Source organism: Rhinolophus hipposideros (assembly GCF_964194185.1).
Source record: "Rhinolophus hipposideros genome assembly, chromosome: 6".
NCBI classification, from domain to species: Eukaryota; Metazoa; Chordata; class Mammalia; order Chiroptera; family Rhinolophidae; genus Rhinolophus; species Rhinolophus hipposideros.
Window position 1 is genome coordinate 42,440,221 of NC_138052.1, and position 15,109 is coordinate 42,455,329.

A 15,109-nucleotide genomic window follows, 5' to 3' on the forward strand; every position below is an offset into this window, starting at 1 on the left:
ATGTGTGTGTGTGTGTGTGTGTGTATATATATATATATATATATATATATATATCTCAGGAACACACACACACTCACTCACCTCAGCAGGAATCTGAAGCTGGAGGTTCTCCCTGGCATTTAGAATGATGATGTCAAAATTTTTCTTCAAATCTTGATAGAACCATCCAAACTAATTTGACTTCTGAAACTATGAAATGATATTCCTCATATTTTCACAAACACAACCGAATGCATATGTCCAAATATGCATGTCCAATTAGGAAGCTATAATCACTTTCTGAAATGCTGTTCTTGCCAAAATGATTTTTTAATTTCTCTTTTGGAACAGTCTTAAGAGCAATCATTTTTAATATCCTACAGGGGTAGAAAATCATTATCCTTTCAGAGGGTTTAATATCTGAAATTACCAAAGATCTTGCTTCTCTTTTCTGCCAAAGAGAGATTCGTATTTTCTAGATTTGGCTTAGGATGCTGGAGCACAGCCAGGAAAGCCAGCTCTAAGACTGCCCCAAGTAAGAGTCTGAGACTGTTAAATCAGCTGGCTATTTTTAATCTGTCTTTCTTGCCAAACGTGAACCAGGCACTGTAGTTTACAGCATAATATGGGGCCCAGTTCCTGTTCGCATGGGGGTTCATCCAGGTGCTCATGGCTGTGACAGGCCCTGGAGTCTGCTCTGTGAGCCAATCCCAGACGACCGGCTTACCAGTTATGAGCTTTAGATTCCTCAGACTGTAAAATGGACCACATGCTGACAAACTGATAGCACTCAATTAATGTTAGAGATTATTATAATAAATGTTTGAAAGTCAGTATGGCATTCATGAGTAAGACCCAAGAGACTCCTACAGTCCCACTGAGCTCTAAGTACTTCCAACACAGTTTAGTCACGATGTCTTTGAAATTGAGTGAACAAGGGAAAAATAACAAGGAGAGCAAAAGGCAGACTGGCAGAAAAGTTCAAGATTGTCCAATGAGTAGATTACAGGTGAGAGGAGAGCACTGCAGCTGCGCTGTGGTGACAGCTCTGCGGCTGGCATACATGTGCCCATGCGATTGTGAGAAGCAGCTTCCTGTGCTGATGGAGCAGGCCTGGAGCTCAGTCCTGCCTCCATCATTTATTAGCAGTGTGTCTTGGATAAGATACTTAACTTCTCCACACCCCACTTTCCTCATCCCAAACTAGGTTTATCCACCAACCATGCACAGTTCTTATGAGGATTAATGAGAATTTGTAATCAGGGCTGAACACATTATAGCTGTTTTTATTTTTATTGGTGTGTGGGGAGGGCAGTGAGTACACCAAATTGTCCATAGCAGCAACATGGAGTTTGTTTGTTTTTTCAGTTGTGCTTATTGAACTGCCAGTAATTATACATCAACTCTGTACCTTCCCTGTGCTGAGCACTGAGCTCAGTGATGATCAAAAGTGACAAAGCCCCTGCTACCATATAGCTATATCCAGTAGCATCACCTTTGTCTAATGAAATAATGTCTAAACACTAGACACAATTTTACCTCTTTCAAATATATGACCCAGGAGTCCCTGCCGGATACACTGCCAGATACTCCGTAGGATAGTAAAAGGAGAAATAATCTAACCCCCTATTATCATCTAGCACCACTTATCAGCATATAATGGTTAGATTTAAATTCAAATTAGAATCCACCTAAAGTTACAGACAGGGAGCAAAGGGAACAAGGATTTGAAAGGCATATTATCTTTCTCTCCCTGGCTGCATTATATCAAGGACAACTACTTTTTGTTTGATTCATTTGCTACATGGACATTTTTATATAACCACCTTAATAGGACAGGAAACAAAAAATTTTAATTCATAGTAGTCAGGAGATTTTAAACAGTTTGTGGAACTAGCAAAACATGCCATTTTACAGATGAGGAGGGGAAAAAAGGAATTCACATTTGTTGAGCTTCTACTATATGGCAAGTACTGCTAAATATTTATCCAGTTTAATCCTCACAACTATTCTGTAGGGAAGCCTCATTATCCCCAAGACAGAAAAACGAATTCTCACAAAGGTTTAAAAGAAGCTGGTCAGTGACAGAGCTGAGCTTAAACTCAGGACTTCCTGGCTCCAAAACACACAATCTCTACTCCATCGCACTTCCTGAAAACTCACTTCTCAGCAAAGAAAACATTTTGTGAAAACACAAAAACCATTCATCTGTTTGGTACCCTTCCTGGGTCAATATGCAAATAAGTCACCCTGTATAAAGATGAAAAGGGCAGAAGAAAGATCAAGGTTTGGCAAGAATGAGAACTCTGGGTAAATGGCAATAACAATACTCACGACCACCTTCCAAGCCTGCCAGCCACCTGAACTCAGGGAGCTATCTGTGGATCTCCATTACCCTCCCCTACTCAGGAAATCTGTTCTCTCCCTATTGAGCACACCTTCTGCTATCTTCATACAAGTAATGAGATACATTTGTTCAGACAGCATAACCATATTTCACATCTGGCAGGGCATTAATACAAATCCAAGGTAAACATATACCAAATGCCAATTATGTCCAAGGCACTTGTAGAGTGCCACCAGGCACTACCCTTCCCCTCTCCACTCCTAATGAATCCTGATTCTGATGAGGAGGGCAGTGTGTCAAGCTCAAGGCCTACATTTCCTGGCTTCCCTGTCTCCAGGGTTGACCACGCGACACAATCCTGGCCAGTAAGATGTAAGCAGAAGCTCCTGGTTATTTCAGGGTGGCACTTGAACATCTGACATCTGACAGAACGGATGGCATGCCCTAGGTCTTTCCCATTTGTATGCCAAAAATGTGAACAGGATGACTGACGGCAGATTTGCATTTATCTTCCCATAAAAGGAAAAGGGAACCACACTAAGAAGGATATAATAGAAAGTAAGCAGGAGTTTAGTTGTCTCAGGACGTTATGCGGCTGCTACATTAGCTTTGGACTGATTCTTCTTGTAAAGTAAAAGAAAAATAAATCTCTTCCCTGTTTAATACGCTGTCTTTTGAGTTTTATGGTTACATGAAATGAAATTCAACCTGTAACTGACAAAGCACTTTGTTTAAAAAGACTTTCCCTTACAGTTTTAAAATCCAGTGGTAAGACAAAAAGCGACAAAATTTGAGAACTAAATAGTACAAGATACATAAAAAATACACAAGATACACAGAAAAGACGTAAAGTCAAATCTGAAAAGCCAGAAACCATAAGATACACACCTATGGATAACTAATAAGACTTAAATTTCATAAAAGGTAATAATAAAATTGATGTCACATAACCGGAGTTACTGAATTGAGAAAGGAGTAACAAAGGCAAGTCCACTGATACTGAATCAAGATAACATTAACATAAATGAGAAAGAATCTTAGAAGGTTCCAAGATGGTAGCACAGCCTGAGCTGGGGCACAGACAATAAACAACCTTTGAAAAAGCAAACAGGAGCCTGGAGTTGTCCATAGACCACAGAGCAAAAGACTGGGAGCAGAAGCACAGAGGGAAACACAGCAAACACTGGAGCACAGGGAGAGAAAAACAATGCCAGAGAGGAGGCTTCAGGTGAAGCTAGAGAAACTATGGTGCCTCCAGCTCCTGAAGCACAGTGACTATTACATACGTTCGGACGGATTTGGTACATATTTAAAAGTTTCTGAACAAAAGAATGATATGATCGATTTCATTTTTCACAAAAATCAATTTAAAAAACGTAGCAATGATTCTAATCTTATGAAGAAGGAAATGAATATAACAAACTATTCTCTTGCACAGAAGAGGAATTGAATCTTTTGGTAAATGGCATTGCTCCATATTATACTCATGAATTTGAGATTTTTAAAAAGGATATGAAGCTTAAGAAAAATATATTCTAAAAGTTATCCCTTTCTTCTCTGAGAGTTCAGAAGACCCTTTGGGATCTTGTATGTTTATCAACACCTCTGTAACTGTAGTGTGGATAAAGAATGCAGAAATGCTTGTAAACATAATTTGCAAAACAATGTTAATCTGATAGAGGCATGAAAAATTCCTACCCACAAAATCAGAATATGGATATCTGGCCTTATGATCCTGTAGCCTTTCTAATAAAAATAAAATATGTGTATTTTATATTGTACTTCATTTACACTTTACCTGCTTGCGTCTTTGGTCAATTTTTTGAGACCTTAAAATGTTTTCTTGATGTAATATACCATCTAGAGTTCCGAATATAAATTGTCTTTCTCCCTCTCTATCTCTCTCTCATTCATATTCTCTCTCTCTCTCTCTCTCTCTCTCTCTCTCTCTCTCTCTCTCTCACACACACACACACACACACACACACACAAATCACTCACTTTGTTGCTTACAACTGCTTTCTGAATAAAATGTTTTCAATACTAGAGCATATGGGGAGTTGAGTACAGATGAAGATGAAAGGATTTGTCTACGGTAATTCCAGACTAGAAGTTGAACGGCAATTATACACACCATAAGGCAATTTCATTAACATATTAATTTCAGGAAGTAACAGGCATCCAGGAGAAACACACTGGAAGTCACAAGACTTAGATTCTATTTCTAACTTCGCCATTGACCTTCTGGGTGACCTTGCATAAGTCACTCCACCCCCAAGAAACTCAGTCTTCTCATCTTAAGGGGAAAAAAAAAAAAAGGCATAACCTAGTAGTTATCTGAGAAAAATGCTACGAAATAAAGGATTCATTCAGAACCTTTGGTGATAATTTCTGGAGGATATGATGAAACCTTCTTCACTAGAACCTTGATTCACTAAAAATCAAGGAAATCAGTTCTAAATAAAATTAAAGGAAACCAAAAATTTCTTTCCAATGTGCTCAATAGAGAGTCTACCAAAATATTCTTCAAAGATCAAAGTGTATTTGATCGGCCTCAAAAAAGATCCATACAATGTTAACAGCCATTGTTAAAATTCAAGTTCCTAACCACTCCCAGGAGACTCTTAACGGCCATTTAGGTCAGATATGTTAGCTGACGGAAAATTTACTCCCTAGTGCTACAAAGCATTGTCAGAAATACCCTTAGCATTTCAAATGATTAGGATTCCAGTTGGCAAATTATTTTGCAAGAGCTACTCTTTCAGGATGAACAAACTTTATGCCAAACATGTGGGAAAAGTACCTGCCTTCTTGGGAAAATGAGAAGTTGCCCCAAAAATCCTCTAAGAAATGTTTGTAACTGATTTGTAAGATCACCGAATAATGGCGCATATTGAAAATGACAAGTTAATTACAAGTGTGGAATCATTTCCTATTTTGGGGGAAAAATAAAATAAAAAACATGGTGTAGCCAGAGCAGATGGATGTTTTTTAGTCAGAAAAATAGCCAATTCCAAAAATAAGAGACACTAAAATTTTCAGAACAACATTATAGACAATGGACCCTTTGGCGGTCAAAATATCAGGTGAAATAAATGGCCTAAGTACTTTCTGCAAGTCATAATGTGCTAAATTATATGAACATTTAATTCGTGTACTCAGTGTTGGGGAATAACACAGATTTGGGCTTAGGGAATTTGGACTTATGTAATTATTATAACAGAAACCTGGCAAGAAGCTTATTATAAAAAGACCAAGAGAAATCACAGTGATGTGTCTAGTGGCAGCTCAGAACTAACATCAATTATAATCATGACTTTCTAGAGTAACCTTGGTTTGCTACTTACTAGTCAGTGCTGGAAGCTATTTTCTAGCCAAGTTTTAGTCATAACAATTTCCCCTAGACTAATTTCTCCAAGTCCTTGAAACTGATAGCATCTTTTTTTAGCTTTTTATACTCTAAGAAAATAAGAAATGATTTACTATAACTATGAAAACACAAACTATAATATTTGATTCACATAATTATGGATGCAAATGAGGTTGAAGAGAGCACTTAATGAAAATCTCTCAGCTATTATCTTACAAGTGAGAAAGTAATGACTGAGAGTTCAAGTGACTTGCCCAAGGTCACTCATAAGGCTACTAAACGAAGAGTCCAGGTGGTATGCTTTCCATCACACCAACATGTTGTCCAAAAACACCGTATGATGAACATTTCTTGTTCGATCTAAACTGCAATATTAACTGGATAAAGAAGAAAGCAAACATAACAACATAGATTTGGTACATATTAATATATCTTTTCACATTCGCAATGAATCAGGAAACCTACATGGTCATTATTAATGCACTGCTAAGTCTAAATCCAAATAAAGATTCAAACTCAAAGCAAAATATTTTTAATTAAATTTGTTTAAGATGAGAGAAAGGCATCAAGAAAGATAGAGGACAAATCTTGGCAAAATTACCATATACTATTCCAATGCCAAGTAAAATGTCCCTAGTGAATAAATGGTGGACTGGATAAGAAAATTTGAAAACCTAAAAATTGAAAAAAAAAAAAAAAAAGATACTCGTTTTCTAAAAAAAAAAAAAAGCACCTTAATTGTTAGAGTTGTCATTTTCAAATAAATTCAACCATGACCTTTAACTTAATGGAATACAATAATAATTAACTAACAGTTAACTAAAAAAGTCAGGTATGGAAATAAACATTACAGTTTCTAGTGTCACCAAAACCACTCAGAAAGAATATTGCCAAAAATATGTTTTGGTGCTTTCTTTTTCTATGCAACAGATTTGATTCTTGAAAGAGTTAAATATAATGCTGTTATTTAGTGTATTCACAAGAGAAATTTAGTATATTCAGCTTTACTTAAAGGCTTCATTATACGGTGTATTTATTATCTTATAAAATACACTACTGCACGTAAGGCATAAAACTAATCTTTACAAAAAACTAATAGATATTTTCATACACAGAAATGGTTACATTAATAACTAACAGAAAATCCTTTCACAGGGAAATTGAATGGAAAGTTTTTCTTAAACAAATTGTGAGAAACTCAATAGAAATGGGTAGAAACCAGAGGATAATAAACTGGTGCCATATGTTTAAACAGTAAAACAATTATACAGTCCATTCAACAATGAAGATGGATATGTTATAAATTATAGTGAAACAAAACCAAAAAAAAAAAACACTGTTCCTCAGTAAACAAATATAAAACATAATAGCAAGCAGATTCCCTACTGAACTAAAGGCAAGAGGCCTGAAGTTACAGCAGAAGGACAAAAAAAAAAAAGAAAAGAAAAAGCTTCAATACAGTCTCTCAATCACAATGCCCTGAAATCGAGACCAAACTGCTTTTACGTGGAGCTTTTTTACTACAGAGATGTTCTGGCGCAGCATGTTTTTTCTCCCTAGTCTAATTCCAATAATATATCCTTTAATTACCTGTAGCCTCAATGAATTACAGTCTCTCTCAGGATATGTAACTAAAGTTTCTCACATATTAATAAACACAGTAACGTGGCGGGGGAGAAAAAACAGCCAGAAAAAGAAAAAAAAGAAAAAAAGCCAAAAGCAGCCACATACCCTCTTCTGTAGAACTATTGGCGTTATTGCAGGCAGAGTGACTCTTCTCGCACTCAAACTCATGCCTGCTCTTCTTAGAATGATCCCCTCTCGTAGATCATGGACAAAAGGAAAGAACTCTTTTACAGTTACTCCTTGGGAATCTCAGGCCTCAGTGCAAAGAAACAACTAGGAAAGCAATAAATGTCACCCTGCTTATGTGATCCCAATCTACCCAAAGCCAATTAAGGATGGCTGCGGGACAGGACAAGGCAGCAACCAATCAAAGCCCGGAAAACTCCGCCTTTGTCCTTGGAAACACATTCTGATACTTTTGTTTATGATATTTAAAGAACCAGATTAACAGGCATCTAGTTCACTTAACTTTTTTTTCCAAAACAGTGCAATTCAATGCCATCTTTGTTGACTAGGCAGTTTTGTCTTTACTTTACTAAAACATTTCAACATATGGAAGATAAGAATCTGTTTACACTGGTCTATTTAAAGTATATAAATAGGCAGATGAACTAAATTTACTTATGCTACTCAAAAAAATTGATATATGAGTCAATTGGAATATATTATATGAGGCACAAAAAATAATCCTGAAGTTAGATTTGGACAAAAAGTGTAAATTTACATATTATAATAAAAGATTTCTAATATACATATAGGCATTTCATTTCCTAAATAGCTAAAAGTTTTGCATTATGGATCTTTCAGCTATCCTTGAGGTTACACACTTAAATATTCCTTTTGAATGTTATCTGAACAATCAACCTAAATAATAATTGTAAATATTAAACTGTAATATATGAATCTCAAATGCTTATGTTTTTAAAAAGCACAGATCTGTATAATTTAGCATATTTCATTGCATTAAAAAGATTTAAACAATAATCACTGCTCAAAGCAATCTCAAAATTTTAATGACCATGTTGCCTTTTTTCTCACAATAACTAAAAACTGTATTCTGTTTTAAGGAGTTGAAGGAGGGTCACAACTAAGCATTGCTTCCTGATAAGAAAACTTTCAATAAAGTTTAAATAAAGACTAAAAGAAACACTCAAAAATGATAAAAAGATATTGCAATATTAAAGCTAATCTGAGTGTTTGTCATTATAAAATCCTTCCTGAACTGACATTTCAATAAGCACCTCCTCAGTGCTCTTCAACTTGACCGGTGGAAACCCCAAAGCCTTCAGCATGAGGGGACTGCCTCGTAATTTCTAGATTGCACCATGATTGTTGTCGTCACAAGGCAAATGGAAGATTCTGAGCAACTCAGACACAAACTTTCCACTTCATTATCTAGATGACTATTAGACAGGGTTCCCTTTACTGCTTTACTCTTGGGTGTGTTTTACATGTGTGGTGATCTCATATTCCTCAAAAAAAAAAAAAAAAAAAAGAAAAAGAAAAACAGGAACAGTACGCACTACAAACTCTAGTGTTCCTTACTTTGAATTTTAAAACCTACAGTGACTCACAATGGTAGCCAGGGGGGAGAAAATTCACTTAATATAAAAAGTCATGGACAGATCTCGGTTGGGGGCATTCATTTGATCCTTATTCAGTTAGGTTCATCATGGTCTTTTAAAATAAAACTACCAACAAAAATCTATTAACACTGGAAGGAGAGGGCTCATTTGTGAAGTAAAAGAGTCTAGCTTAACCTTGAGTCACTTTTTAGCAGGCCAAAAATAACAAAGCCTACAGTAACTACATAATTTCAAGATTATTTTAACACTTGGCTTTTTCTTTCTTCTTTTCTCAATTTAGTCTTTGAACATTACAAAGAAGTGTTATCTCTGGTCTCAAAAATGAGGTCCACCATAATCAAAGCAATTCCCCTCACAAACTCATGAAGCAAAATACCTACATTGTGCCAGGTACTGTGTTAGGTGGTAAGAAGATATTGATGAACAAGATATGGTCATTGTCTCATAGTGGAATAGAGTTATTTGCTTTTAAATTTTAAAAAATCACACTCAGTAGTGGGCTAAGTGAGTCTAATTGTGATTAAACGCCATGTTCCAGGGGTACACCATAATAGAAGAAACTACACATCAGATGGTGACATTGCGGCAGGCTTCAAGGAAGAAATGACATTTGCTTTGAAATGTAATAAGGGAGAAAGAATATGCAGAACTTGATAAATGAAATGGAAATAAAGTGGGGTTCTCATAGCCGAATCCAAGGTTTGAATTCAGGTGTGTGAAAATCAAAGCTGCTGTTTCACAATCACACTATAGGGCTTTTTAAACACTAAAATGAATCCTTCAAGTCAAAACAATGTCCATTTTTATGTCTGTATTTATTGCACAATATGTCTGCCCTGTAAGGTCTTAAAAAACATTTGACCGACAACTAACTGCTAAAGTGTCTTAAGTCGTATCTTTGGAACACTAGAATAATGAAGTTCGTAAGTTTTCAGTGAAAATCACGAAAAGTAAAATGCAGCCTTTGAAAAATGAAACTTACACTTTTCATAGTTAACAGGCTGAAAAACGAATGAGATGACATTCACACTTAAGATAGGGAGTCTCATTTTTCAATAATCCTTCCAGTGTTCATATTGACCCTGCTTTATCTTCCTAGCTTTTGTAGATACTGATTCAAAATTTAACTGTAGTCTATTATTTTCTATCATTATTATAAATGACTTTCACACTCACTCATCTTGTCACCTGACCCTTCATTTCCTCAGCTGCTGCAAAATGGGGATAAAAAGTTATGGCCAACAATTATGGAAATGCTACAAGAATCAGGGAAATTAAGTTTGTATAAGGCCCAGAAGAGCTGCAAGCAGATGCTGAAAAAACACTCCTTGAGCTCCTATTGCAGAGAATAGGGACTAAAATGCATTCTCCTTAGACTGTGTCACAGGTTTTTATTTCCAAAAATGAAATTTTGACAACAGGTCTTTAAACTTAACATAGCAGGGTCAACAATGAAGTATTATAGAATAGCACTGTCCATTATTTTGCTTTTTCCTAAATATTTTGAAAGAGTAAGGGTTAATTTTACCACCCAAAATATACACGTCAAGGTTTCAATGTGAATTAAAAATAACAAGCATAACTTGTTATGATTATTATGATTATTAATAATATTTATGTGAGCACCCAATATGAGCCAGGCACTGAGCTAGTTTACATTTAATCTTCACAAGTCTTATGAGGTAGGTACTACCTATTCAATAGATGAGGAAAAGAAGGCCAGAAGAGTGGACAGCTGAGAAGTGGCCTCACTTCCTAGGTTGGTCAGCAATGCATCCTTCGAATTCATTTGTGACCAAAAAGGGGTCCTGTAGTTGACAAAAAAGGGGGGTTCTATGAAAAGTAACCTCACAGGGTTACATAAATTCCTAACTGGGTAGGTCATGGTAGGTAGTCATGCCCAGGCATATAACTTTTTAGTAATACGTTTATCTTTGCCTTAAGCAGCCCCTGTCCATTATTTTTGTGCATCTAACATACCTTTAAAATTAAACCCTAACCACCCTCAAGACAGCACATAACCTTAACTATCCCGTAATCCCATTCCCAGGTTGCTTCCTCTTACCTTCATGTAATCTTCCTTACATTCCACCCTTAATCTCAAATGTATATATATAAAAAAAACACACCTGCAAACTGTTATTCTCTGAAACATTTATCTCAATCTGTTGAGATCGTGCTTCCAGGTGTATTCTCTGTTTGGCTCAAAAAAATGTTTATAAAAATTTTTAAAAAAAGAAAAAGAAAAGAAAGAAATGGCATCAGATAGAAGTACATATTGCGAAAGAACTCGCCCAAGTTCACGAAGTACATAAACCAATAAGCCCAGGGGAAAACTGCATCTGGCCATCTCCAAGCCACTCCACTATTCCACTCTACAATATTCTCTCCCACATTGTGCTGCATAATTTGATACTACATTAGCATAAAATGTCACCTTTAATCGCCCTTGTTTCTGATGTACCTAAATATTTGTTTGTTTACACTCATTTAATAAATGTGTATTGAGGGTCTTACTATGTATAAAATACTACGCTGTTTGCTATGGGGAATTCAAAGAAGATCAATTCCTGATTCCTGTTTATCAAAGGCTCTGACACACGGTAACATGTAAACAATCATTCAAAATATATGTAGTGTACAAGGTGGGATCCAGCCAGAAGGACCAAGCCGGCCTTGCAAACCGCTTCTCCCAGTCAATATCAACAAAACCTTCTTGGAGCTCTCAAAAGCACATTCTGTATTCCCACCTCTTATTTATAATATTCTCTAACTAAACGCCACAAATCTTTCCAGGCCCAAGATAAGCGACACATCTTCTAGAAGTTTCATTGATCATGCATCCTTTAAGTATCTCTTTTTTTTTTTTGGCACTCGTTACCTTAAAATTGAGAGGTAAAGAAGGAGGGAGAGACAACAAACATATATCATTTGCCTATTAAGTGTTAGGTACTTTACACATATTATTTCATTTTATTCTAACCACCCGTAAAGCAGGCATTATTTCATTCTATTTTACAGACTCAAACCTTAACCACTTTTCCTCATTGCCTCTTTTCCCTTGATCATCTACTAGTTTAGCCAAGTTTCAGCTACTGTTTCCTACGTGTGCGCACTCGAAGTCATTTGGAATGTAGGCTCCTTGAGAGTAGAAACGGGTAACTTCTCTTTAACTGTTATACTGTCTACCCAGTGGTGTTGTACAGAAAAAAAAAAATGTTGTAAGACAAAATAATGCTTTCTGATTACTAAGTCCTAGAAATACTTCTTTAGCTAACCAACTGATCAATCTCCTGCCTTACATAAAATACAACTTGCTCTGCCCCTTCACTTTCTCCCTGTGTGTTTTGTGCTATGGTGCTATCCATTTGGTATACCTCAGTGCCTATCTAGGTCCATCCTCTCCCTCAAAGACTCAGATCAAAATTCACCTCTCCAAGAAGTCATTCCTCCATCTAAATTATACCATTCCTTGTTTTGTACGTTTTTAGGACTTCAACTTTTCCATTTCTCATGTCTTGCTCTGTACTTACTAATACATTGTTTTGATAACTAATACATTCTTTCTTAGGCCCTAGTTTGTTGTCTAACAAAAATATAATCTTTAAGCATAGGACCCAGGCTTCTATCTCCTCTGCTGCTCTCAGAATACCTAGCAGAGTGCTTTTCGTACACAGTAGGCATTAGGTTCACTCACAATCAATGTGGAAAGACTAGTCACTCCGATTACATGGCAGACAAGTCTCTTTTCTCATATTATCAATTGCTAGCCTTATGATTTATTTTGAACAAAAGCACACAGTCTTCCTCACAGGAACATTTGGAAATTCTGTTGCTGTCTTATATAGTTCTGTTAGTGGTCAGCAGTGTGGATGCTAAATTTAACTGTTGTCCTAAGAACACCGGTTTTAGAAAAATCTTAAAATAGTTTGTTATAGCAATTAATAGTCTAAATCTTTAAATATGAACTCAGTACCTCTAGTTTCAACCTGCTCGTCTCACTCTACTAAGACCCTTCACTTCCCTAGGTATATGACATGGCCTCAGTCTTCATAGTTGATGAGCTTGATCTGATCTACCTCTATCCTAATTCCCCCTCTGTTTTGAGAGCTATTTCCTTGTAACAGGAATTTCTAGGATTTCTCACAGATTTAAATTCTAAAATAAAATTTCGTATTTCAAAGAAATTATTCAATGACTTATAAGCCCTATTGATGATAAATATTGGCAATCTACAGTTCCGGCATGTATTTAAAAAGTACCTAGGTTATTCTGTACCTGATAGTTTTATAGGAGTATTATTGCCCAATAAGGAACTACTGTCTATAGGAGAGCAGATACAGTTAAGAAAAAAAAATTATAACACTGCATTCTGTAACTGAGTATAAATAAAGTTTTGGAACCACAAAAGAGAAAGAGATGAACTTCACCATGAGATAGCAGACAAGTTCCCCAAGTAGACAAAGGATTCAAGAATGAAGGCAATTCCAGATAAAGAAAACGTATACAAAGATGAGTCTGGAAAAACATGGAGGGAGGGACCAGTCAAGAATAGTCGTTCTACATCATGCTGAGGAGTGTCTCTTGTCCTCGAAGGTAACAATATTTGATAAGATGTGAATTTTACCTTAGTGTTGAAGTTGAATCTGTGTTATTTCACAGAATGCTAACTAGAAGCAAAGAAAAAAACAGAAATACCTAAATAAACCCAAAATAGAAATTCAAATTACCAGATTAGAAGGAAGTCAAGATTTCAGAGATGACAAGGAGGAAGAAATAGCAAGATCAAGTAGTCAAATACACACAAAAGTCATTATTTTTACCCTGTATATGAGCGTACAACACAAGTTATAATTAACAAAAGTATAGGCTATAAAGAGATAAACATCTTGTCTAAACTCTTCAGATCTCATATACTTTAAGGGTTTCTTAAGAAAAATAGTCATTAAAATTTTAGAGAGATTAGATCAAGACAGAAAACAAGCACCTACCTTTCTTCATATCCCCAAAACCTTAAAATGACAACAAGAAAAAGGAGGAAGAGGAGAAGGAAAACAAAAAAATATTTTCTTGCTAAGAAGGAAGAAATCCGTTCTTTTTTTATTATTGCATGAGAATATAAGAAAGGCACCTTCAGTAGACCATTAACTAAAAGAATTTGTGGAAGACCCAAAGTCATTGCAAATAATGATGAGAATACATGAAATTACAGCCAGAATTTGTGTATCAGAGAAATGAGAGTGAAGGCAGATCTAAAGAAATTATGCTTAGAGTATACCTAGAGAAAATAGAAGCTCATTACAAATATTATGTAAATACTTAAGAGAAAAGTAATGCAGAGGCCATGGCAACCCATACCTTCCAAGAGACCAAAAAGAAAAAAAAAAGTTAACATCTCTAAATAATGAATTCCACATTGATAGACAACCAAGTATCAATAAACATTTGAAGAAAACACACAACATGAAAAAGGATGTAAATATGAACAAAAAAAAAAAAAAAGAAAAAAAATCTCCTCCAAAAATGTAAGATAATTCAGGGATAAAAGTTATATTGTTTTTAAAACTCTAACTGGACTCCCCAGATGAGGTCAAAATTCAAGGTGCTGTGGCACCGATAAAATAGAATGTTCTGCTGTGTAAAATAAACACACTACTCTTGGATATTATAAATAGTATGGAAATATGACAATATAAGATATTATAATGAACAAAATTAAAAACTAATAAGTAATATGGGAGTTAATGTTGAGAGAGTGTCACACATAATGTGAAGGGAAATGTCAAAGAAAAGACAAGACATGGAGAAACAATCCAGAAAGATCAACACATATAGAATATAAGTTATAGAAAGAGCAAAAAATGAAAATGAAAGAAGAGGTAAAAGAGAAGTTCTGAGTTGATAAAAGCTACAAGCCTTTAAATTAAAAGAGCTCACGGACAGTTAAATAATTTGAATGAAAAATAGTGGGAAATATGACACTTCAAAGAGAAACAATAAAATTCTTAACACTCTTAGAGAAGAATTAATGTTTATATGCAAGGTATGACAATCAGACTGTTATCAGAATATTATCTGATTTCTCATCAGTATCCCTCATGAATATATACACAAAAAAATAACCAAAGAAACCAAAGGAGATCAGAAATCCATCTTTTCAGGGAACACCATACCTCTATAGCAGTGGGAAGTCATATTAAG

At 35.5% G+C, this 15,109-nt stretch overlaps 1 protein-coding gene across 2 annotated transcripts in view; it reads right to left on the reverse strand.

The window, feature by feature from the left end:
- GRB14 (growth factor receptor bound protein 14) overlaps positions 1-15,109 on the reverse strand; it is a 114,972-nt gene that overhangs the window by 53,189 nt on the left and 46,674 nt on the right. The window contains exon 1 of one of the 2 annotated variants that reach the window (XM_081050686.1): positions 7,428-7,643. The exons of the other annotated variant lie outside the window; for it this stretch is intronic. Coding sequence (XP_080906812.1) covers positions 7,428-7,490 — 63 coding nt within the window. The 5' untranslated portion in view covers positions 7,491-7,643. Of the gene's footprint in view, positions 1-7,427; positions 7,644-15,109 lie in introns of those variants that run through there. 2 annotated transcript variants of the gene reach the window in all.